General features: G+C 41.6%; 6 protein-coding genes across 11 annotated transcripts; 4 read left to right on the top strand and 2 right to left on the bottom strand.

The window, feature by feature from the left end:
* The first annotated feature begins 191 nt into the window (after positions 1-191).
* On the top strand, positions 192-1626 carry LOC117576442 (uncharacterized). Its single transcript, XM_034261205.2, has 2 exons — positions 192-308; positions 364-1626. Exons 1-2 carry the CDS (start codon positions 279-281, stop codon positions 1615-1617), a joined length of 1284 nt encoding a protein of 427 aa, XP_034117096.1. The 5' UTR covers positions 192-278; the 3' UTR covers positions 1618-1626.
* Positions 1627-1662: 36 nt separating this feature from the next.
* Positions 1663-2676, bottom strand: LOC117576443 (39S ribosomal protein L47, mitochondrial). Its single transcript, XM_034261206.2, has 3 exons — positions 2499-2676; positions 1878-2435; positions 1663-1813 (listed from the first exon to the last, which is right to left on the bottom strand). The coding sequence occupies exons 1-3, from the start codon at positions 2600-2602 to the stop codon at positions 1663-1665; spliced, it is 813 nt and encodes a 270-aa protein (XP_034117097.1). The 5' UTR covers positions 2603-2676.
* Positions 2677-2946: 270 nt separating this feature from the next.
* On the top strand, positions 2947-14349 carry LOC117576440 (F-BAR domain only protein 2). Of its 6 annotated transcripts, none has more exons than XM_034261202.2 (13): positions 2947-3081; positions 7937-8220; positions 8283-8849; positions 8913-9108; positions 9173-9619; positions 10419-10682; positions 11187-11292; positions 11348-11715; positions 11777-11943; positions 12167-12903; positions 12966-13301; positions 13364-13593; positions 13657-14349. In XM_034261202.2, the coding sequence occupies exons 2-13, from the start codon at positions 8191-8193 to the stop codon at positions 13752-13754; spliced, it is 3546 nt and encodes a 1181-aa protein (XP_034117093.1). In that variant the 5' UTR covers positions 2947-3081; positions 7937-8190; the 3' UTR covers positions 13755-14349. The 6 variants fall into 6 exon arrangements, with proteins under 6 accessions (XP_034117093.1, XP_034117091.1, XP_034117090.1 ...); XM_034261200.2 differs by having other exon boundaries at positions 11774-11943; XM_034261199.2 differs by having other exon boundaries at positions 9173-9796.
* LOC117576441 (lysine-specific demethylase 3A-A) lies at positions 2958-7782 on the top strand. Its single transcript, XM_034261204.2, has 2 exons — positions 2958-3081; positions 5009-7782. Exon 2 carries the CDS (start codon positions 5017-5019, stop codon positions 7627-7629), a length of 2613 nt encoding a protein of 870 aa, XP_034117095.1. The 5' UTR covers positions 2958-3081; positions 5009-5016; the 3' UTR covers positions 7630-7782.
* A 2627-nt stretch (positions 14350-16976) lies between the features above and the next one.
* LOC117576994 (P protein-like) lies at positions 16977-19332 on the top strand. Its single transcript, XM_034262180.2, has one exon. The coding sequence runs from the start codon at positions 17068-17070 to the stop codon at positions 19201-19203; it is 2136 nt and encodes a 711-aa protein (XP_034118071.1). The 5' UTR covers positions 16977-17067; the 3' UTR covers positions 19204-19332.
* Positions 19333-19622: 290 nt separating this feature from the next.
* LOC117574552 (tensin homolog) lies at positions 19623-25024 on the bottom strand. Its single transcript, XM_034258423.2, has 3 exons — positions 24706-25024; positions 22778-24655; positions 19623-20246 (listed from the first exon to the last, which is right to left on the bottom strand). Exons 1-2 carry the CDS (start codon positions 24987-24989, stop codon positions 22831-22833), a joined length of 2109 nt encoding a protein of 702 aa, XP_034114314.1. The 5' UTR covers positions 24990-25024; the 3' UTR covers positions 19623-20246; positions 22778-22830.
* Between the last annotated feature and the right edge of the window lie 1199 nt (positions 25025-26223).

Raw genomic sequence — 26223 nt, 5'->3', positions numbered from 1 at the left:
TATCAGAGTGACCAATCTTGTTTATTTTAATTTGTAAATTTTTGAAAAAAATTAGAACATTTGAATGAATATTTTGTAGATTTAACAAACAATTTTATTCCATGATTTAAGTTACCACCCGACCCAAACAAATAATTTATATAAAAAAAATAAGATAGAAGGCACCCTGTATAATAGAGTGAGACCAAGTTAGCGATTTTGGTACATACGGAATTTGTGATATTTTAAAATCCAATTTACGGTAACGCTGTAAAGCGTGCTAATTCCAAAATACAACAATGTTGAATAAATTGGAATTTAATAATTTGGTAAGTTAAACATGAAAATATAAAGGACAAAAAATAAATCACTTTCTACCCGCAGGTCATTTCCAACAAGAAAGTCATACATAAAGCACGTGCTCAATCTATTGCAAAGGTAGTGCAGAAATTGCGCAAATTGAAAGATGCACTGGAAAAACAACCGGACAGCGATGTTCACAAGGAGCGTCTTCGTAAAAATGTTGAATATATGGCACAGCTGAAGTCCCTTAAAGTTGTAGATATAATGCGTGCGCTCCTATTGAAGGATTCGAAGCAACTTAAAGCGGTTTTAACAAATGGTCGCGCAACGCCAGAAGAAGTTGCCATTGCCATGTTGGGACTGAATAAAATGATGCTTACTTTGGTTGATAAATTCCAAAAGAGCTTGAGTCTGAGTACGGATGCTAATGCCAAATGGCGTGAGGAAATATTGGAGACAAGTAAGCGGCGTATCAAGTTGGAGCGCACCGAGGAAAAGCGACGCAAGCGCAAAGAGCTCAAAGAACTGAAATCACAGTCGCGGAAGCGTCAAGAATGGTTGGAACAAAATAAACCTGTAGAGGCTATGGACGCAGAAATGGATTCAAAAAAGGATTTAATTACAACAGTGGCAGGCAATGTGAAAGTGGAAAAAATAATGGAACTTGCGAAAACACCCTCAGATAAAAAGGAAAAGTTGCCGAAAGCCAAGTCAAAGGAAGTCAAACAAAAAACCATAGAAAATAAACAGAAAACCCGAGAGAAATCTATTAAAAAAGTTGAGCGCACTCCTACAGTTGTGGAAACAGTGTCTAAACCTCAAACAGTAAAAGAATCGAAACGAAATGAAGAAGTGAAGGTGGCTAAAGCTGATCAGCCAAATAAAAAGCGCAAAAAAGAGGAAAAAGAGAGACCGACTCATGTAGAAGATCCCTTCTTTATCACAGAGTCGGGAAAACCATATTTATCCACTGCAGTTGTTTTATCTGACGAAAATGAAACGGAAGATGAGGATAAAGAAGAGCAACTGTCAAGACGGGAATACAAAAAACCACTCAATAAATGGTCAGAGAATAGCGCTCCTCGCGATAACAATCGACATCCATCGTGGTTGGCCAAGGAGAAACTAAAGCCTATTATAACAGGCTTCAAAGGAAAGAAAACCACTTTTGACGACGACGGTGGCACAAAGCAAACCATTCCTGCAGTGTTGCCAGTTGCTGCTGCAACTCCAGAAAGTGCTGAGGCTGGAATGCATCCTTCGTGGATTGCCAAGCAGAAACTAAAACCAAAAATAGCCGCATTCACTGGGACTAAAATCAAATTTGACGACTAGTTATGGTGTTATGTTAAGGTTACGTATATTTTTTTGAAAGAACTTTCAAGCATCCACTTTGGTGACATAGTGACCTCGAGTTTTATCTTGGCTGAGCAGCTTGTCAATGTCCACGTCCGGATATTTGCGTTTTAACATCTGCAAATCAATGTTAGGATTACGCCTCAAAGTCATCATGACCTCATTGCGTGAACGGCTAAAAAGATGTGCAAATAAATGTTAAACAAAATACAAATCTAACCTGTGCTGCTGTCTCTTACTTTTTGGCCTTGCGCTTTACATTGTATAGCTTCTCTCTATAATGCAGCAGGAACTTGTGCACTGCACGTCCTCCGTATGTATTGTGCTGTGCCTTAATCCACTTGGTGTTCATGAACGGCGGCAGGACGTGCTCAATTGTCTTGTAGTTGCAACGCAAGCCGAATGCATTGTGAATCTGCTTCTGTGGTCGCTCGCCGGTTTCTCCAGTTTCGAGCAAATGATAAGCCTTGTTGCGCTCTCTGACTACTGTCTCCAGATTCTCCATTGAGATCTTAATTTTGTCTATACGTTCGGGATTCGGAAACACTTCCATTTTGTCGTTGCATTCGTGTTCCATAGTGAATAACATGTTCCGCTCCTTAAGCAAAATGTACCACAATTGATGCAGCTCCTTATTGGATTTAATGCGTAGTTCATCGGTGCGCCAGGCCCGACCAACTTTCACCTCAGTTTCGCTCCAATGCTTGGGATCATCGAAGAATTCCATTAGTTTCTCATTTTGCAGTGGTACATTCGAGTGAATACCGCATTTCAGAAGACTTCCAACAGTTGCCGGGCTGTTGTATTATATAAACAAAACATGAGTGCGATGGGAACGACTTTTCTGGTGTTGCACTCACCTCCATGCCGCCACCTGACTGTGTGACGTAGCGAGTGCGTTCCTGAAGGCGCCAGTGCCAACAGCTTTTGCCAAATTAAAACATTTAATTAAAGTTGCGGACATTTTTTACAAACTCTTACAGCCAGGTCCCAGCTGTCTGCAGCGTGACCACAATTCCTTCTCAATACATACTGTTTACGAAATATACCAAAAAACACAAAGTCAACGTATTATTAAATAGCGATATTATTTCGATAGTTTTGATTGTGTTACTAAAAATATGTCGTTATTCACGAGTTGTAAATCTGATCCGTTTGCTTATAAGAATAATTATTTGTGGAAAATAACGTCTATTCTCCATGTAATTTAATACCATACCTAATAAAGTGTGACCTTCAATTGATAATCGAGTGAGTAATCGAACTATCGAAGGAAAATAGTATTTCTTGTAATTCAAATTGTGGTCACGCTGAATATGTCTGAGTGTATGTGTGCGTTGGTGCAGAAAAGTTGAATTTTGTTACAGAAATAATTCGACATCTAAATGCTAATAAATTGTAAAACGAATGTGCTAGTGTGCTGGTAATATTCAACAATAAAACGTAAGTGAAAATCGTTGAGAAAATTGCATATAAATAGTTCCGTGAAAATTTGCTTGTTTTATATTCTGCCCCTTCCATACACTTGCTTATGCATGTATGCGTGCGTGCGTGCATACAAATATACACCCATACTATGCATACTTCGTATGCTGGAACGCTAGATCGTTCAACTAAGAATGTGTGAATGTAAGGGAAACGTACGTGTTGTGTGTGTATTGGTGTGTTTGTTATATTAAGTACACAATTTAAATTGATAAAAATTCTAGAGCCCCCATATCTGATGGGCTGCTCTAAATGAGAGTGGTTAAACCTAAAGTGAATTCGCAAACTGCTCACAAGTTTGCGTTGAATTATTATACATACAAGAGCCTGAAAAATGGTTGTGCAAAAAATTTCGACTCATTGACAAAACAACACACGTTAAAAAGGTAGTAGGGTGAGTAGCGATGTAGTAATCCATGACCAGTGTTGTCGAGCGTCTGCTGTGTTTATGATATAAAAGGTAGTGTTTTAGTGTGTTATCAGGCGGCTTAAAAATTTAATTTGATTTTGCGCACGTAATATAATATTCGTAGAATAAAGTTAGAACTGAAGTGGCTGACATCCTATTCTTATTATATTTAGCATACTCTCGTACTATTTCTAATAAATGTCGTTGGCATTGTTATTTATTGATTTTAATGCCTTGGAGTGACGACAATTCTATGTAATATGAGTTCTTGGTGCCAATTAAATTGAAAGGTCAATGAAAGAGTGAATTGATTCATCAATTCAGCAGAGGGCAAGTACTAAAATACAAGCAACGGTTCATTTGTTTTGTAATTCTCTGTTTGCCTTCGTGTATGTGTGTGTGCAGTCCCAAACATCGATAAGGCGAACGAGCCGTAGCTGCGGCTTCATTGCGGTTCACGCCCAAAACATTATCGCCAGTGCCACAAGAGTATTCATGTGTGTGTGAGTAAGTGTATAAGTGTTGTGTATCATCCAAGGTTTAAAACGAAAAAGAAAAACAGCGTGCGTGTGCATGCTTATTGGATTTATGTAACCCAAGTGGTTAAACAAAGTTCAGCTTGACCTGACCCTAATCGGATTTTTCCGCACCTTAGTAATCGATTGCAAAGTGCAAGTGCAGAACATTTATCGATATACTGCAAATGACAGTGACACTTGTTGCAACTTGTAGTGTGTGTACGAGGAAGAGAGAGATAGATGGAGAGAATCAAGAGAAGGAAAAACGTTCAAATTGCAGCTAATTGCTGTAATCAACACATTCATTTTTATATATGTAAATATTTGAAATTTACTTAAAGTGGGAAAAGATAAAACCTCATTATTTTTTTTTTTTTTTTAATTTTTTTCAGCAAACATATATTTACATAGTTGTGTGTGTGTGTGATAATTGCTAATTCAATGGTTTTCATATTGGGGGTGTTTGCATTAATGTATTAGGCTTATCAGGCCGACAAATGTGAAGTTAAGTACATAAATATGTATATGTTTAAATGTTTATACATTTTAAGTTTCTAATCAACCGCCCCTTTAATTCAATGATAAATTATTGCTCGAGTCTCTGACCTTGTTTCTTTGCACTTTACTCTGATAACTTATGTTTTAATTTCATAGATAAGCCGACTCTCATTATCAATAAAGACAACACACACATATGTATATATGTATGAATATGATTTGGCTAATGGAAAAAAGTGCAAGTGATAGTAATAGTAACGGTTTTTACAACAAATAATGCGTCGCTGCTCGATGACTGCTGACTATGACAGTTTTATCGATAGTGAATTTGTTGCAGTACTTAATAAAGCCGGCTGGCTACAAATCCAAAACTGTAATAAGCTGGCTTATTATGAGATGTTCATATTATGCTTTTTCTCTCTCTCTCTCTCCCATCTTCGCTGAATACTCGCGTGCACAGTGTGAGCAATGTCACAAACAGCAGATAATCTAAGTCTGGCAACGCTGCCCGATAATTGTCGCAAGCGCGCCTTGTCGAATGCTTCGCTCTCGTCAACACGCCCGGAACCAAAATCCATTATTGAGATCCGCATATCGAATGAAAGCTGCAGCAGCAATAAGCGTGCTAATTTGGAACAACAACAACCGCAACAACAAGCACAAGCAGATGATGCAACAAGTGGAAGGGGCAACATGGAACAACAGCAGCCGAAGCTACAAGAAAGCAATGCCATTGAACTGACCGCTGAAGAGCAGCAGCTGGATCAAGAATATCGCGCCAATTGTAGCATCTTCTTACAGCACTTGCCTTGCTTTAAGCTGCAGGAATCCAAGACCCCGAAGTGCCGCGAGTGTCGTCGTCGTCATGGGCTGCAAGCTGCCACACTAAGCAGCGGCAACATTAGCAGCAACAACAACAGCAGTAACAGTAATAACAATGACATATACTGTCGATTCTACGAGTTTCGACGTCTGCAGTACAATGAGGCAGGAGAACTGAGCGTGGCAGGCTTTCCCAATCCGTATCAGGAGCCGACTAGCGATGACTACAGCATTTGGCAGCCCGACGGTAAAACGGCGCCTACAGCTGGCTATATGGATATCCAAGTATGTCGCTACATTTTGCTACATGCTGGCGATCAGTTTTGCTATTTGTGGCGCCAGGAGGCGGAGGCGTTGAAGCTGCACGAGAATCCCGATGGCACGATTGCATGGAAGAAGGCGGTGCAAGGGATTCGAGAGATATGCGATGTGTGTGACACTACCCTCTTCAATTACCACTGGACGTGCAACAAGTGCGGCTTTGGTGTGTGCATCGATTGTTTCAAGGATCGCAAGGAAGGCCTGCAAGTGAAGCGGCGCATTGAGACCCAACGTGGAAACGACGAGCATCAATGGTTGCTCTGCACCGACGAAAAGCAGCAGAAGCATTCGCTGTCGGAACTGATGTTGACTCAAATCATAGCTGGGGATGCACTTAATGTGCTTGGTCGTTTGTTGCACGAGGTACGAATGCTGTGGCAGGTGCCGCAGGTTTGCGGCTGTTTGCTAAGCAAGCAGCAGGTCAAGGACGAGGAGCTGACTCAGTTTATTGAGGATATGATTAAGGAGTCGCAGCTAAAACAACAGACGAGCGCCTCCTCGCTGGCAACGGCGCAAACACTGCAACAGCAGCAGCGATTGGAGTTGTTGCATGCCAAGAAATTGGAGTTTGCTCGGCAGCATGGCATTGACTATGTACCAGGGCGAGTGTGGACCAAGGAGACACTCGGCAAGGATCCCATAACGAGCGCTTTTGACAATTTCAAGCACATTAACTTTTTGCGCAAAGGTCTCGCGGGATTGCGTCGTTTCCTGCCACCACGTGCCATGACGCTGGCACACTCGACGCAACTGGCGCCTGGCGTGCCACACGAGTGGCTCTGTGATGGCAAACTGTTGCGTCTCACGGACCCCATGCATCCGGACAATCGCGTGCTATACCAGGAGGTGTGGAAATGTGGACAGCCTGTGATGATCTCGGAAGTGGCGCGATCACTCAATTTGGATTTGTGGCATCCGCAGGCGTTTTGTCGCGACTTTGGCGATAAGCCCAACGATTTGATCAATTGTCTCAATGGCAATCTGGTGCCCAATCAACCGATGCGTCACTTCTGGGAGGGATTTCAGTGCATGCATAAGCGTCTGCTGGATGCCAATGGCAAACCCATGCTGCTCAAGCTAAAGGATTGGCCACCAGGCGATGATTTCGCCGAGATCTTACCCACTCGCTTTGCGGATCTGATGCGTGGATTACCCATGCCGGAGTACACTTTGCGCACCGGCAATCTTAACATTGCCAGCTGCTTGCCCAAGATGTTTGTGCCACCTGATTTGGGACCCAAGATGTACAATGCCTATGGCTCGGCACTACATCCGGATAAAGGCACAACCAACTTGCATCTGGACATCTCAGATGCCGTCAATATTATGGTCTATGTGGGCATCCCCACAGATGAGGATAGCAAGCCACAGCTGGCGGCCACTCAGCGTGCCATTGCCTTGGGTGGCTGTGATTATATCACGCGAGCACGCTGCCAATCGCCGGATGTGTTGCCAGGCGCATTGTGGCACATTTTTCCGGCACGCGATGCAGACAAAATACGTGATCTGCTGAATCGCGTCACCTTGGAGAAAGGCTTTCGTCTCGAGCCGGATCATGATCCCATACACGATCAGAATTGGTATCTGGATGATAAGTTGCGTGCTCGTTTGTTCAAGGAGTACGGCGTGGAGGGTTATCCGATTGTCCAGTGTCTGGGCGATGCTGTTTTTATACCAGCTGGTGCTCCGCATCAGGTGCAAAATCTCCACAATTGCATCAAAGTTGCTGAGGATTTTGTGTCGCCAGAGAATATTACGCACTGCTATCATCTCACACACGAGTTCAGACGGCTCTCGCACTCGCACACCAATCATGAGGATAAGCTACAGATTAAGAATATCATCTATCATGCCATCAAGGACTGCTGCACCATTTTAACACGCGCGCTGGAGGAACGCATTGACCAGGAAACTGCCAAGTTACAGGGCGGAGTTTGAATGCTCTTAAGCTTAGATATTATATGCCACAACTCATAATCTGTGCGCTATTCAAACTAATCATGTATTACCATAAGTACTTAATATATTAATAAAACTAACTGAGTCTATCCTGAATGGAAGCATTTACTCCGCCTTCTTTTTGAGTGACTTAATTTTATCCAGCCTCTAGGTTGTGAGTTGAAAAGTTGTTCAGTTGCTACGAAATATTAAGAATAAGAGCATCTTTTTATAGTGCTATCCAATTTCTAATTAATCTAATGCTTACAATACTAATTGATGATTTCAAACTCTTATTTCTTTGCAGTCACAAGGGAGGAGCACCTGCAACCAATGCTTCCTAAGCACGCCGAGGGCGACACTGACAATGATGATGATGAGCTCTGCCTGCCAGCCAGCCAAAGTGCCACTGTGCTCGACATTGCACCACTAGGGGGCATATGGATTGGGAATCCAAGTCAATTAATTAACTAAGCAGAAGACGAAAATCCAATCAACCACATAAAAGGCAAAGCCTGCGACATATTTTCTAATCGAAGCATTTAAAAGAAAGCATTCAAAATGACGGTGGATTTTAACGATTATTTTTGGGTAAGCAGCAAATGAACAAGAGTTCAACTAAATAAATGACTAATTCGATTTATACATTATAGGGGGAGAAGAACAATGGATTCGATGTGCTCTATCACAATATGAAATTCGGACTGGTGGCCAGCAAGGAGCTGTCCGAATTCTTGCGTGAGAAATCCAACATTGAGGAGCAAAATTCAAAGATGATGTCGAAGCTGGCGCACAAAGCCAGCACAGGCACATTGAACAGCACCTTTGCTCCAGTTTGGACCATACTGCGCACCTCGGCCGAGAAGTTGTCCACGCTGCACATGCAGATGGTGCAAAAGCTCACAGAGCTGGTCAAGGATGTGGCCAAGTATGCCGATGAGCTGCATAAGAAGCACAAGTGCGTCAAGGACGAGGAGTCGCAGACGCTCGAGTGCGTGCAAGCGATACAAACATCGACGGTGGCGGTGCAAAAGCTGCGCGATTTGTATGCCAGCAAGGTGCAGGAATTGGAGAAGTTGCGCAAGGATAACGGCTCGCACAAGGATGCCGAGAAGCTGGAAAGCAAGCTGAAGAAACTGCAAGAGGAGTACAAAGCGCTGCTCGACAAGCATAATCCGATTAAAAACGAATTCGAGCGTCGCATGACACAAACATGCAAGGTAAATTTAATATGCAATATGCATTTGAAAAGTATTAATTATAACCAACTCAATTTTGAACAGCGCTTTCAAGAGATCGAGGAGGTGCACTTGCGGCAGATGAAGGAGTTTCTGTCTACGTACTTGGAGATGCTGCAGAACAATCACGACATGGTCGGCCAAGTGCATTCCGATTTTAAGCGACAGTTTGTGGACATGTCTGTGGACAAGCTGCTGGAGCAGTTCGTGTTGAACAAATACACGGGTCTCGAGAAGCCTGGTATGTTGATTAATTGACGGGTCAAATGTCAATTGATGCCATAACACTCAAATGCTATTTACAGAAATGCTCGAATTGGAATTTGTCACGCTGTCGGGCGGATCACGATTGCAGCCACAGCAGGCGTCTGCTGCCGCATCCAATTCGAACTCGGCAACTAGCATTCAAGCTGCATTACGTGCTGGTGGCGCCGCTGCAGCTGCCTCGGGCAGTTTGGTGTCAATGGATCAACGAGGCGGCGGTGGCAGCGGTGCTGGGGGCGATGCTTTGGCTGGCATATCGCTGGGCAGCGGCAGCGCGGCCAGCGGTAGTATTCCGTATGCGGATGATGCGATGCTGGGCAGTGGCGGTGCGCTGTCATCGCCTCGACCCACTTCACCCGAAACACTAGGTGCACAACCGGCCGCAGCCAGTGGCACAACGTCAACGGTGAAGAGTCTGCGCTCGTGGTTTATGCCAACAGCCAACAAACAGCAGCTGCAACAGCAAAGTACCAGCACTGCGAATTTCGGTATGCCTGGCAACAGCAACAGTGCCAACAACAACAATTACAACAACACGAATATCATCACAACAACAGCAACAAGTGTCAATTCGAACACGAACAACACAACAACTGGCACGATTAATTTCACCACCAATGTCACCAACAAAAATTCCCCTAACTCTGAGCATCAGGATAATCAAGGTTCATTCTATTATTTTTTTCTTTTCTTTCTTTAATTTTCTTATTAAGGGTTGAAGTTTCTCTGCCTTTTTCTGTCTGTCTGTCTCTTTTTGTATTTTGTGTATTGTTTATGTACAACTGTCTTACAACCGATCATTCAAGTGCATAAACATGATTGTCTGGCATTTCCATCTTATAGACTATTGAAGTTGGTGCCATTTATCACCTAATGCTTGGTGTTGTAAATATAAATGCTAAATAATTACGTCCTTAGTTTATAGTTTTCAATAAGTTATTGTTTTTAATTTATGTTAAATTTTTGTTATTATTATTTATGTCTTATGTTATACTTTTCGAAATGTACACTCAAACACTCAGCCAATGTCCCAGGTTAATCTACCCCACGCTTTTTTTACGCACACAAAACACACTCTTGTTAACAATACTAACAATATTAACAAACTCAAACACTAAACTACACAACAACCGCTAAACTACACAACAACCACTACACTGAATTACACAACTCAACACGCTTGCTTTTTGTGTCACGACATCATCCTGATCATCATGCAATTCATTCAAATTTAAATTCAATCATCTATGCACCACCGATCAAAACTAATTGAAATCACAACTTTAGATCAGCAACAACAACAACAGCAACACGAGCCGCATGAGGTCTTAACACCAACTGCAAATGTAGATGGTCGAAAGCAAATGAATGCAACGACAAGCGAGCAGCAATTATCGAAATCATTAAACGAGCAAGATCATCTCAATCATCAGCAACAGCAACAACAGACTGCAGTGGGCAACAATGGGGCCACGACAACAACAACAACAACAGCAACAACGTCCAGACGTACAACGTCACTTTTAAATATATTCACATCGAACTCTCAGGGTAAATGTAAATACCAACATGAACGTAAAGTGAATACCTCCCAAATCAATTCCCCCTCCCTCAGATTCTACAGACATGAATGTACATATTAATTTTCACACCTCTTGCATGTGTATTTAGTTTAAGTACAAGTTCCCGCAAGCATTGAGCATTCACTCACAATTTTGTAACATCTTCATCTAATCATTCGTTATAACTTATGGCGGTGTTTGAGTTCATTGAAAAAGTCCCTCCCTTTTCAGGCATATCTTAAATTTCGCACTAAACTTTGTCATCAGAATCTCTCTTGATCGTTATGCAATTCTATACTTTATGATCCCGATTAGTATAGCATATTCACATAACATTCTTAAATTCCTCTTTCTAATTAGATACTGCACATTAAATTTGTGTTGTTTTTAAGTGCAGCGTTAGTTTAATGTTTATGTACTTAATGTTTGTTCAACAGTTTAGTAGAGATTCAAATTCTAACTTTTCTTTGTTTTATGGATAATCTCGCTGCAGTTTCGGGCATTTTGCGTAGTAGACGCGACAAGGCAAAAACCAAAAAGTCAAAGAAGAAGAAAGACAACGAGGCCGCTGACAATAAGCAGGAGGAGCGTCTAACCAGGTGAGTTATCTAATATTAACTATTAAACGGCATAGTAACTCATTCTTTGCTGCAGCGCGGAGCGAGCCAATAACACACTCTTGGACTATGATGATCATGGACGCAGTATGAAAACTCAAAACTCAAGTGGCAGCAGTGCTGGAGGCGGCTTGGCTGCCTTGTCTGCCACCTCGGCTCAAGGCAGCGTCGATTCGGCGGGTGTCAGCAGCATGGGTGGCAGTGTAGGCGGTGCAATTGGAACGGGCGCCACTGGCAATGGTTTGGCCAATACCAGCAACACCTCAGGAGCTGGGGCAGCGAGCTCGTCAACAACGGGCACAGCAAATGCGGCCAATGCCAGCGGTGGTGGTTATGAGGTGGATGAGGAAGGATTCAGCATACAGCCAGCCAAGGAAATTGCTTGGGAGGAGGGCCACGATAAGTGTAAGACAAAATCATATTTTAAATGCTATGCTGCATACTCAAAGCTCACGTAATTCAGCAGCTGGAAGCTTTTACTCCGACTCGGATACGGATTCAGAGAACGACAAGCGACGCATTCATGTTAAGATAAAGCCACTGAACAATGGACAAGCGCCCATTTCGGCCAGCGTGGATGAGTTAAGAGCAACGGTGGAGAACATCTCGCTGTCGCCCACTGGCGTATTTGCGGTTAGTAAACAATTTGTCTGGCTGTCTGTCCGTTTGTTTAAATACTCATTTGTTAAAAACTATGAGCGTTAAAGCTGCCAAATTTGGTGACGCCATTTATGTGTCTCCAACGCAGTTGAATTCCGTTTTAGAACGTTTCCACGCACTCTTGTTGGCCTTTTAAATGTAACTACAATTTATACGCTTGATTTATTCAACTATTTCTATATTTTAACCCCCACAGCATCACAGCCAACAGTTGCAAGGTGGCACACGTGGAGCAGTAGTCTCGCGCCAACAATCGCCAGAGATTTCCAATGCTTCAACGCCTACCGCCAGCGTGCATCCGTATGCACCGCTGCAGAGTCCGACGCTCTCCAACAACAATGCCAACAATGCGAGTCACAATCGCTACGCGGATCTGGGCGACATATTCTCGGAGCTGGGTGAAATGAGTGCCTCGGCGCCGCCATCGGCTACACTGAGCAAGCCGCCAGGTCGTCAGATACCCACACCCACATCAGCTGGTGGAAGCAGCATTGTTATACCGCGTCCCCCCTCACGTCGCTCGGATATGATTGCCATTGGCACAGCGGCAACAGCTGCAGCTGGCAGTGCGACAGTGGGACGTGGTCGGATGAGTCCAGCGCCAGCAATGAATCGAGCGGACAGCATTGGCAGTCTGGAGTTCCGAACGGCCATTGGGGGCATGGGATCGTCGCGTGGTCCGTCGCCGCTGACGATTGGCATATCGGACACAATACCGCTGGCGGTTGCATTCCATGAGATAATCCACGCCTATTTCAGAGGCAGCGATGAGTCGCGTTGCCAGGTGAAGGTGTCCGGTGATATGATGCTATCATTCCCAGCCGGCATTGCCGGTTTGCTAGCCAATAATCCAAATCCAGCCAAGCTGGGCTTTCGCATTAAACAAGTACAAAATCTGGATAACCTGGTGCCCAACGGCAAGTTGGTTCAGATGTAAGTAGAGTAATGTTTGATCTATGATTGTCAACTTTTATTAATTTCTATAATTAACACAGCGATCGCCAACAGTCGAGCGCGATGAGCACGCTGCTGGAGTTCAATATGCCAGCGTTGACGGCTTTGTTGCGTCGTCAGGCGGAGAACAATCCGAATGCCTCGTACTTTAACGTCGACATACTCAAGTATCAGGTGCGCACCAAACCGGGCGCCAGCTCGTGTCCGTTCCAGCTGGTCAGCTATTGGAAGTGCGAGCCCAGCTACACGGCGCTTAAAGTTGACTACAAGTACAATAATCATGCCATGGCCAGCGCCTCGCCGCTGCTGAATGTAACACTCTCTGTGCCGGTTAATGGTTCCGTGCGCAATGTGCAATCAAAGCCGCATTCGTCCTGGTAAGTAGCTCGTAACTATAACTCTTACTTTCCATACTTAGCCTTTTCAATTACCTTTTTAGGTTGGGCGAATCGAATCGTTTGGTGTGGAACTTCACGGACATTTCGCAGAATTCACAGGATGGCGGCGTTGGCACGCTGCGTGCTCGGCTGGAGCTCAACGATGGTCCCTCCACACCGGCCATGCTGGCCACACAGTTCAATTGCGAGGGCACCACACTTTCAGGCATCGAATTCGAGCTGCAAGGAAGTGGCTATCGTTTGTCCTTGGTCAAGCGGCGTTTTGTGTCAGGTAAGTGAATTCAACGACGATAATGAAATGGAATTTACTCCATTGCATCTCTCGTCTCTTTAGGCAAATACGTTTGTGAAGGGGATGGCATACGCAGTGGTGCCACGCCCACACCGCCTTCGGTTGGCTCAACCAGTCCCTATTCGGCTAAATCGAATTAAGGAACGTGACTATTGGCTCGTGAAAATCTAGCGAAATTTCTATCTAAAAAACAGCAAATGAAACGAAACGAATTCACATTTTGTAATACGACAAGAGAGAAGATTGCAAGAGGAGTTATTGGCATCACTTGAGTTTTGTACTGTGATTGGGTTTATTCATTATGTATTTTTGTATCACTTGTACTACTGTTGAGTCTGCCGGATCATTCGGCGGACGGGAGGCCCAATGTTTAGTGTGGACGTAACAAGTGGATGTATTATCTGTTAAATATCTATAAATATATAAATATATTTGTATTAATATACACACGTATATATATTTATATGCTTAGATATGTATTTATTATGTTTAATTAAATATGATGTAAACAAAACCATGTATGTAGCTATGTAGATATACTATATATATATATAAAACACAGACACGACACTCACATACACTTATAGAGAGAGCAGCGTATGAAAGGACGTTGATTTTATGTTCACTTTTCTACACGCAAATACAACAAACAAAAAAGAAAAAACACAACCAAATGTATTAAAATGAATGCAAAATGCAAGATATATAAAATCAGTTGTTATATTTCATCAATAACTTTTTTTTTGTTTTCTCAAGACCTGATAGCTAAATAAAGAATGATGTAGATATCGACTTTCTCTGCTAATTAATTGAATAATTAACTTCTTCCTCTACGAGCGTACAACACCTAAAGTTATGTCTATGGCAAACAATCACGAAAGTTGAATGTCTCTAGGCCAAAATCTATATGAGCACACGCATGTTTTCGATGTTGTTTTGGCTGCTGGTTTTTGTCAGCTGCTTAATTATTCGCACTTCTATTGGCCGGAGAACAACAAACAAGACAAACCGGGTTCGCTTTCTGTGGCCATTAAAATGAGGAAATTAGCTGCGGCCAAAATCAAAAAAGAAACAAAATAAAATAAAATGAGATTAAAACAAAAAAATAAATACATATGTCTAAGAGATTCTTTGTTGGGACAAAGCGGCTTTTTCAGTTATGCATAGAATTTTTGGGTAAATTTGTAGGTGCATTCTATTTCAAATGTGTTAGGTTCTAACGTTGGTACACAACACGATATATCCACATACATACATACATATATACAACAGCTGTTTTTACTCGTCTCGTCGCGTTTCATTGCCTGTTGTGCCAGTTTTGTTATTGTGTTGACGGATGACGTCATCGTGCCACAATTTGGATTTCAAGGTCGTCGCCAGTCGCATTTTCATTTCACTTGACACGCTTTGCCTCCTGCTGCTGTTGTTGTTGTTGTATAATAAATTGCATTAACCCATTAGCGTCGCGAAGATGAAAAATAAATAAAATCGAGCATATGGTAATATTAAATTGTTTCCACTCTAAACTTGCCACAATGCGATCATCAAATGATCCACAACTTAATATTTCTTTAAAAAATTTACAATTTCATTGGTTTAATAGTCTAGTTGTATTAAGTTATCATGTGGTTCACTTAAGAATTAGTTATTGCTTAACTTAATCCTCTTAATCGTGTCGCAAAGTTTATTTTAAGATATTGGATTTCTAAAAAGTAATAGGCAATTTAGTTTCTTATGGTATATCTCTGGATCTACCTTAACTTAATAGAACAATCTATTTTTAGATATTGAATTTAAAAAAGTTGAAGTGAATTTAGTTTCTCATTGTATTTTTAATTTATTTACCAACCGTATACCATATTTTATCTATGTTTTTCAGTTTCACATCTTCGTTGACTTAATATCTCAATTGGCATACCCTTTTGAATAATTTGTTTAGGGTATTATATCTATAGAGTAGTTGGCAAACGATAAGATTAAATTTCAAAACAATTGTGTGTGCGCAAATTGACGCTGGATTGTATGTAGTATTGTTGTATATAACAATACAATAACAACAATAAAGAATATATGCCCATATAGCAGTCAGTCACTTAATTGTTGAACAACAGCGAGAAACGCCAACAATGGTTACATGTGTTTATTTATATTTACATTTACCCATTGTATTTCTCTCTGTCTGAAATTAGAACTCGCCAACAGCAAAAAGATAACATATTCCAAACAGATGCTGTGCTATGCATTTAATATAATTTCTCATTTGTTGCGATTCATTTGCCAATTCATTATCGACTATATGCCACCATTAAATAGTAATGTATTTATAACTTGCTTCCGTTCAAGTGGGCTAAGTAAATGAACTGTGGGCGACAAAAGTCTACGTACGACCCACATATTTGACAGACTGAAGAATCCAAAGACAACATTGTTATAATTACAAGATTAGACATGTTAATTACGCAAAAATTGTCAATCAAGCAATCAAATCTTTTAAGTAAAACAAGTAAGAAAGTTACAGTCGAGTGTGCTCGACTGTGAGATACCCGCTACCCATTTTTAATAAAGGCAAAATATTGCGGTATCATTTTGAAAATATACCGAAAATACTTAAAAAATACTAAAAATATACCAAATGGTATGTTTGGTATATCAATATAGTACCGCATTCAAAATATACCATAGACGGCTCAATATACCAGATTGTCAGCCAAAGTAACTAAGACCCTTATAAGTAGGCGTTTTTGCCCATACAAAAGTATTTCTTTTATAACTTCCACAATTTTTATCTGATCGCAACCAAATTTTCAGGAATCATAACTACTATAGTTATTATTATATATATCAAAACTCTAGCTTTAAAATTACGCTTGTTATTCGATTTTTTTGATTTGCGGGGGCGGAAGTGGGCGTGGCAAAAATTTGAAACAAACTTGATCCGCGTGCAAACATAACAAATGCTGTCGAAAAAAATTATAGCTCTATCTCTCGTCTCTGAGATCTAGGTGTTCATACGGACAGACGGACGGACACACAGACACACAGACGGACAGACGGACATGGCTATATCGTCTCGGCTGTTAACGCTGATCAAGAATATATATACTTTATAGGGTCGGAGATGCCTCCTTCTACCTGTTACATACATTTCCTGCCGGCACAAAGTTATAATACCCTTCTACCCTATGGGTAGCGGGTATAATAAAAACTTACCAATTATATTGCATTTCAGATTCTGCTATTTCACCTTATGGTGTTTTAAGATGGGCTAAAAACTAAACTGATTTAGTTAGAGACAACATTGTTACAATATATTCGATATTAACTCCTCCATATCATTATTTATATTTTATTTTTCAAATCAAGTAATCCTATCTATAAAAATCGTTAAAACTAAATAAAAACTCACCAAAAACACAAGAATCTGAAACAAGAAAAAACGGGTTTATTTATTTTATGGCTTACAGTGCTCGTCGAGCTTCCAGCATTCGTCGTTCAATCTTCTTGGAGAACGATGGGACTTTAACCGAGGAGCAGCTTCACCGTCGAGAGCTTCACAAATTCATATTCTCAGTCGTAAAGATTGCCATCCTGCTTATCATATGGGCAATATGTACGGTGTACATCATTCTAACGCCACCGCATAAATCTGAAGAGATTATTGTTCCCGTTCCTCCCAATGAAAAGCAAGCGATCAAAATAGACGAAGATCCACTTGGAGATTCGGTCAGTGTGGTGCTGAAGGGCAACATTGATTTGATAGCCACAATGCATTCGAAGTACGCACGCGACAATCCATCAGCCATAGAAGTTGCCATCGAATTGTTTAATGACAAGTCAAATGAAAGCTCCTGGATATCCAGGGTGTGGAAAGTCTATGTCGCTGAAGCGGACTCTACTGAATTGAACACTGTGAAGAAGAGATTCAAATTGGACGATGATCTCAAGCGAGCATTCGTTAGCGATCTGATGATAGACAAAGGCATGTTGATTCGTGCATGGAGCAATCCGGATACGACATTGCAGCTGACACTGTTAAGTCATCATACAGAACCATTGGGCATGTCCGTCAAGATCGATGCGAATCCGTTCAATGAAAGTCTCAGTGTGTGGCTGGGATTGTTGTTGCTGATCATGCTGTATGTGCTGATTGGTTTCGATATCACGGATCGTACATTTGCCGCCCTCATGGCGGCAACCAGCGGTATTGGAGTGCTATGCATATTGGATGATCGTCCATCGTTGCAGGAGATCGTCCAGTGGATCGATATGGAAACGTTGATGCTGCTCTTTGGCATGATGATCATGGTGTCCATCGTCTCGGAGACGGGTGCCTTTGACTATCTGACCGTGTTTGCCTATCAGCTGTCCAAGGGACACATCTGGCGTCTGCTCTTCTATTTGTATATGTTCACCGGCGTCCTGTCCGCCTTTCTCGACAATGTGACAATTGTGTTGCTCATGGTGCCGGTGACGATTCGTCTCTGCGAAATGTTGGCCATCAATACGCTGGTTGTGCTCATCTGCGTAGCGATCTTCTCGAATATTGGCGGTACTCTAACTCCAGTGGGAGATCCACCTAATGTGATCATTGTGTCAAACTCGTTTATCCACCAATCGGGCATCAACTTTGGCAACTTTGTGCTGCACGTTTTCCCCGGCGTGTTGGTTGCCATGCTCCTTGGCTTCGTGTTGATCTACTACATGACACGGGATAAGCTTAAAGACACTGGCGATCAATTGTTGCGTTCGATCGCGGCACTCGAAAAGCAGGCGGAGAATAGCAAGGATACGCAATATAGTCATACCATACATAGGCACATCGAGGTGTTGAGGGAGCGCCTGGAAATGGAGAAAACGCAACAGCCAAAGAGTGAAGAACATTTCGAGGAGACGCTTAAGCATTTGAAGGAGCATCAACGCATTAAGGATATGCCGTTGCTCATCAAATGTTGCATCGCCTTGGGCATTGCGGTGTTCCTCTTCCTGCTCAGCTCGATACCCGGCTTAAAGGGCATCATGTTATCCTGGTCGGCCATTCTAGCTGCTCTCCTGCTGCTCATTTTGGCCAATAGGTCGGATGTGGACTCGATCCTGGAGCGTGTCGAGTGGTCTACGTTGGTCTTTTTCGCTGCTCTCTTTGTGTTCATGGAGAGTCTGGTGGTGATGGGATTGATCGATTGCATCAATGATATCACCACCGATATTATCATGGGTGTGGACGAGGATTCACAGATGGTTGTCAGCATTTTATTGGTGCTCTGGTTTAGTGCCTTGAGCTCCGCGTTTGTGGACAACATTCCCATAACGACGCTGATGCTCAAACTAGTTATCAAGTTGGGGACAAACAAGTCCCTTGGTTTATCGCTGCATCCCTTGATCTGGTCGCTTGTCTATGGCGCCTGCTTTGGCGGCAATGGAACACTGATTGGTGCCTCGGCCAATGTGGTTACTTGCGGCATAGCGAAGCAGCATGGTTATGACATCAACTTTCGTCACTTTTTGTATATCGGTTTTCCTGTCATGATCTTTACCGTCATTATTGCCACAATTTATCTGCTTATTGCCCACTGTCTGTTCACCTGGCATTAATGGACTGTCTAAAGGGTTTTGTGCAACAAATTAACCGTATATGCATCAAATCGTTTAGGCAGTTGATTAAGCTTTTTAAATTTGTAGATGAGTGAATAAAATTTTGAATGAATTGGTTGACAACTCTAGTAGTATACAAACATGGGGAAAATGAGTAACGGAGAATTCCTATCGCAACGGAGAAATCTTATCGTAAGTGAATAACGCAGATTTCCCAGAGGGATTAGAGTTAGAAGTACATACATATATAATATATATGTGGATTCTATGAACGGAATAACGTAAAATTTCAAGGCGGGGACTCCGTCATTTAATTTCGTAAAAGTATAACGAAGAAATCCCATATTAATACTACTTACTCTGACCCACAGATGGCGTTGTTGATCTTTTCAGATTCTCAAATTATTTATTTATCTTCAACATAATTGCACTTTATTTATAAGCTGACTGTATTAGTGAACTTAGATCTAAAGCAGGTATTAATCAATATATGCACATGACATAGTTCTTTTCGTAGATTAACAATTTATTAGTATAACGATTTAAAATTAATTTTCATATATATTAGCTTTCGTTCCATAATTAAATTACATTTAATAGCTTGTTTTCTGTTTTATTTTTAGATATCCCACAACATTAAAAACACGGCACTACAAAGTGAACGAAACAAAGCACACGATAAATATAAATTCTAAACTCGTTGAATATTCTTTTCGAAACTTATTATTAAATTTTGTTGTATATACAATTATATTGTTTTTAGCACATTTAAATACATATGTTATACTACTGCCATAAATTGCTCAAGATACATTGATTATGCTTCAACACTGATTTAACATTATACAATGTGCTTTGCCACACTGTGCATTTAACTAATTCAAGTTCTGCCCATTTAATATAAATAAATGTGTGTGTGCGACACATAACTTTTAACTGACATCACTTTGTCATTCGATTTATCGTTTTATATTAATGTATTTAAGTGACATATGTTATTTATATACGTTGTACAACACTGGCCAGTTTTAACGGGAATTCGCCTGAAACAAACATGAAAAGAATTGATGTAAAAAACGGCATTAAGTATAAAAATTTCATATAATCGCTCTAATCTTTATACTATATAAATTTTAATTGCTTAATTGTAGATCACAAGGGAACAGTAACTAAAAAACAGAACTGACGTCTGGGTCGAATGTTCACTCAGCCTTAACAATTGTATTTTATTTTTAGAATATTACAGTTATTTTTACTGTTGGTTCTCTGCGAAATCGCGCGAAGCCATCAAAATAAATACATATGTATGGTAACGAAAACACGTCTGGAATTAATTTTTTTCGTAGATTTTTCTCAAATGCGCAATTGACTCTCGAACAAATGCGGATTCCAAATGAATTTATTTAAACTTTTGCGCTATATAGCAATGCCAACTAATGCTTTATATCTGTCTGTATTTGTTTATTTATTTAGTTGAAAAATTCCAAAGATATGAAATGTTTTGCCTTGAGTATATTTGCCCGCATAGATCTCAATAAATTTAGAAAATTTAAATTATGTGTGATAGAAATTCGATCACTTCTAGAACACAATCGAAATGAATTCATTAAAAGTTAAAAGTGAATATAATTCATTTTAAATCTTTTTCTTAATGCAGCGACTCAATGCGAAAATCAGATAAGTACATTGGAATATTATTATATAACTTTCACTCGAAAACAGTTCCGTTCTATTCTCAGATATCGGGTATATTGCTCATATACTCAATTGAAGTCAATGACATACTTTAACCGGTTGATAACAAAACGAAAATTTGTAATCAGAGGCAAGTAAACGTGCTGCAGTTGAGAATGAAATATCCTATAATATTCATAGCAGTATAATATTTGCTTACGATCTCATTTTGATGCACGATATTCATAGATTAGATTCATTTGAACTTTATCTGCTTGTGTTTAAATATTTAATGCATTCATATATTTGAAATATTTGTTTTTATGAAAATATCTTATTCTTATTTACTCATCAACATTTTTTTCTTTACTTTAATACAATTTTTGGTTTTATATACCTTTCAAAGATACCTTTGATTTGACTGAATATAAAGCTGAATGTTTTTTCAGTTTGTTAAAAAAAAAACCATAAAGAGTGCATAGATTCATTTTACATCAAAAATGAAAAATCCTACATTACGAAAACGTATGAATAAGTACAGAGTATACAATGGTCTTTATTCTTTTTGCAGCTTTGCACAGTGGGCCTTATCTGGCGACCTCAGCGCATGACCATGACGTGTGGAAAATTAATCAAATGTATAAAAAACGATAAATAGATTTACATACATATATACACACATGTATATCTCTACCTGTCTGACATATTTGTATATACGAATGTGCGGGCATAATCTAAGCAGACGCCCTCACAGATTTAGATTGAAAATCAATTCAGTTTATATTCTACATCGCTCAACGCATTTTATAGTGGGCAACTGACTCATGACACAAACTTCCGTTGCGAAAAACTAATATCAGGAATGTTAGCAAGTTTTTATATGGCTCGACACACACACACACACACATGCGCTTTTTATCGATGTGTATACAAATACATATGCGCATATATGAAGGCCATAACAAACAAACAGGCAGCGGAAAGGCGTGAGGCGGGACATAATGTAAAACACATAAACAAAACAAAAAATGAAACAGTTCGAGCCACGGGAAAAGCCAAAAGAAGGCGCGAGAAACTGAAACAATTTTATTCGTTTCCCATTTAACGCCAAAGATTATGGAAGTTTTGCACGTACAGTGAATACTACAGGTAATGAAACCGTTAGGTTTTATACAAGCCAAGTTTGCCGAATGCCCAACTGAAAAATGTAGGTACATATTGCTATATACATATTTGTAAATTAAGACATTATGTTGAATCTTGAATTTTTTACCAGGAATGATTCAAAGTGGCAAAGTTTACTTTTCAGTATAAAACTTATTCTTGAACTGAATCGCATCTTTGAGTTACATATAGTATATTGATTTTTTTGTAGCTTAATTGGAAATAAAATAAAATTTTTGTATATCCAATAAGATCCTCTTGTATCTTTTTGAAAATAGGTATATATAACATCTTAACTAATTGTATTCATATATCTTAACTAATTATGTGAATTACTAAGTTAAAACTAATGATATGAAGTGGTAAAAACTTTCTTTTTTCTTTCTTTTAAGGTTAACCTTATTTTTGAACCGATATGAAAATGTATATAGAATATTTAGTGCTTAATAAATTACAAATTCATCTTTTTGATACATAGCATATCTTAATAAATTTATTATTTACATACAATACATACATATGTATGTTTTTCTTTACAAAGTTTGGATGATTATGATTCAATTGATCTCATTGCTCTACTTTTCGAAGAACTTTCTTGAGGTCATTGATGTGCCCTATAAAACTGTGCTATGGATTGACTTTCCCTATCGATGTCCCACTGTATTTTAATGGCCACCCACGGATGCCGCACCCTGCTCATTTGCTGCATATTGAAGGAAATTGGTTTGGAACTCACCCAGCTATTCGATTAGGGCCAAAAGCTTCTTCGTTGCGTCAGCCGAGTCCTGCTCAGAGGACATAGTTGCGCTGCTTCTCCGTGGGCAGCGTGCGATTGGCAAAGGAGACAATCGCTGCTGCTGGTTGAGCGACACTCAGATCGCAAAAGACATGGCACTGATTATCCTTGGAGCTGTGTGATCTGCGAGCCACAAAGGCAAATATGGTCTTCTCGGTATCATTGGGACTTGTCCACATGCGATTCTCGGGATCGATGGCACAATGCGATATCACATCGGCGGTGTAATGCTTGCGGAAGAACTTCTTTCGCGTATTATCGGTTAAAGTGATGCCCTGACCCGACACCTTGAAGTGCACCTCGGTTGTCTCCGGCAGCGTGCGCTGCTCGTACATCGTCCGGATGGCCTTGCGTATGGCTTCGTTGCCGGTAAGGGATTCCGTGTCGCAGCTAAACAGCCAGAGCACATTTGTGGCAGCTCCATGGGTGAGCAGCTGCTGCTGGGCTGGAGTTGTGGCCGCCAGAGCGGGCACCACGTCTGCCTCGGGGATGCGAAGTAGACAGGGCAGCGCCAATTGGTTGATGGAATGCTCATAGATGAGCGCCGACAACGAGGTGAAAACCGGCTCATTGGCGCAGCCCTTCAAGCGGACGCCACGTTGCGTCGGCTCAATGAGAAAATGACGCACCAGCTCCTGGCTGCCAGCTGGCGGCTGTGCCACACGCAACACCAGGCCATAGGCATTCTTATAGGTGGTGGAATCACGCACCAGGAATGTGCCTGGCGGGGCATTCAACAGCAGGGCGATGGCATCCTCGCGGGACAGTGTTGCCTTGTACCAGAACTTGGCCGAGTTACGGGCAAATTTGACCAAATCGGCGGCCACCTCAAAGGTGGGCGAGGGCGTCGAATTGACCGGTTGACGGGGTCCCATGGTCTGGTAAATGGACTCGCTGGTGGGCGAGATGCGTTGACCGGAGATGGACCCAGATCCGGTTGCAAATGGTGTGCGTGGCGTCACCGGAAAAGCGGGCGTCTCCGGTCGGCTGGTGGGACTGGGTGTCGTCAACAGGTAATCCGCTTGGCCATTGCTATTTGGAGCAGCTGTTGTTGTTGTTGTGGTACGCTTGCTGCTGGTGGCATAAATGGGCGACAGATCGCGACGACTGCGTGTCTGCTGCTGCTGCGTCTCCAGATGCAGCTGGTTCTGACCATAAATGTGCTCCAACTGTTGTTGTTGCTGTTGTTGTTGTAGCAGTCGTTTGTGTGTCACTTCCATTGGAGGTCGCTCCAAGCTGTTGTAGTTGTTTTTGCTGTAGCCGTTGTTAATTGTGTGATAATTGCGTTCCACAATTGTGGAATCTAAGCGACGACTACCACCTCGAATAGCACCATCGGGCACATCCATGTCCTGATGCAGCTGCGGTTGCGGTTGCGACTGCCGCTGCCGTTGGTCCACCTCAATGTTCCGTGTGTGATATGGCAGCGGACTGCGCTGCTCGCTGACGTCATCGAGGTTCAGATTGAACTCGAAATCATAATTGTATTTGCTCTGCTGTCCGTTGTTGTAACTGTTACTTTGACGCCGCTGCGGCGGCGTGGGCGGCACTCGTTCCGGAACTAGTTCCTTGGAGCGATACTCGTTGTAGACTTTGTCGCGTCGCTCGCGCAGCAGCTGCTCAAAGTCAGCGCGTGGCGGCGTCGCCGTCGCCGACGTCGTCCCCCCGCCATAGTGATAGGTATTCGATATGGTATTCGTGTTTGTTGCTGTTGTTGTTGTCGGATTGCGGCTGCCGAGTGTTTTGCGCACTAGCAAAGGGCTCGTTAAACGTGGCTGCGGCTTTATCATATCACTGTTACTATTATTATTACTACTACTGCTATTATTATTATTGTGATGTTGATGATTATTGTTGTTGTTATGTACACGTTGTTGTTGCTTGTTGTTGATTTGTTGCCACTTCCTATGCCGTAGTCAAAGTCGAGAAAACTATCTGCCCGCGTCGGCGTTGGCGTTTTTCGCAGCGGCGTCGATGTTGTCGCGATGCCGTAGCTAAATGGCAGCGAATTTTCGCGCGCATGATATGGTATACCATTGCCATTACCATTATGGTAATTATTGTTATTATTATTGCTGCTATTATAACTATAGCTAGTGTGGTACTTGCTATCCGTAGACACGGCGGCACTATCTTCGTACTGCGACCGCATAGTTTCGCGAATTCCAAACGACTGATTGAACTGATGGAGAGACCCCCAGGTCTAAGGCAGCAGACAGCGCACACAACCAAACTCTCTTACTCACACATACAAAGTTTCGTGCGCTAGCCATAAAAAGCCAGCCAAGTCCGCGTTGGCGTTCTCTCGCTCTCTTTGCTTACTTGCTCTCTCTCTCTTGCCGTTTGCTTTGCTGGTCAACAAACAAATCCACTCGAGTTGAGTATAGTGCACAGTGTTGTTAGGCTGATTGTCACTTGTTGCACATGGCCAGTATTTAAATATTAAATAATCAGTTTGTAAACTCTATGTAGCTACATAATAAATACGCGTTCACATATGTAATTTTTAAATAATATGCGCGTGTATTTTATGCGCGAGTATCAGGCCACTGTACTCCATACACACATGCACTCGTGTATGTTTTGCAAAGGTGTTTGGAGAGAGAAAAAGAGCGCGCCACTTGGAGAGCAAAGATAGTGTGCGAACTTTGTGACAGCAGCGTGCGGTGATGTCATCCCCCGACAAAATTAAACACACACACACGTGCACAGATAGTTAATCACAATAAACGGTCAGCACAGATACTCATTCGGCACTCTCACCGTGTAGCTGCACTCTTTGCTGCCTAGAATGGAGCACCTCGCTCTCTCACTAGCGCTCTCTCGCAGTCTGCGAGTGTGTGTTTGTGTGGATCCCAAGCAGTTGTAAATTGTAAACAAATATATTGAACGTTTTTCAGCATGAAAATACGTCTTAGACTGTGCGTCGATCTCTCCGCGCTTCGCGCTCCGTCTTCCACTCCATCCCCCCACCAACCACGATGGGCAATTGAAACCACCCATGCTTTGTACGCTTTGATACTTTGCATCAATTGAATGCCGCCGTCGACGACGACGACGACGACGACGACGCCGACGAAGTTATAGTACTGTTGTTTACTGCCCTATACAGCAGCCATCTGTTGTGAATGGGTGGCCATTGTTTGGATAGAAAATGGAGAGCAAGTTATCAGCGTTTCATTTTGATTGATTTTATCAATAAATTGCGGTATATTTTTATTTCAACATCAAACTCAGTATCAAGTTGCTTTCCCAATGAACTTTGTGGCAAGATTCACATACATACACTTGGAAACCTTTACATGGGTCCGTGTGTGTGTCTATTCGAGCACACATACTCACAGACTCATGTCGGTGGCATCTTTTTGATTTCTCACATTTTTCTT

This window comes from Drosophila albomicans, chromosome 2R (genome assembly GCF_009650485.2).
Source record: "Drosophila albomicans strain 15112-1751.03 chromosome 2R, ASM965048v2, whole genome shotgun sequence".
Taxonomy (NCBI): domain Eukaryota; kingdom Metazoa; phylum Arthropoda; class Insecta; order Diptera; family Drosophilidae; genus Drosophila; species Drosophila albomicans.
Note: the sequence above shows the minus strand (reverse complement) of the source record. Positions and strands in the feature narration are given on the sequence as shown.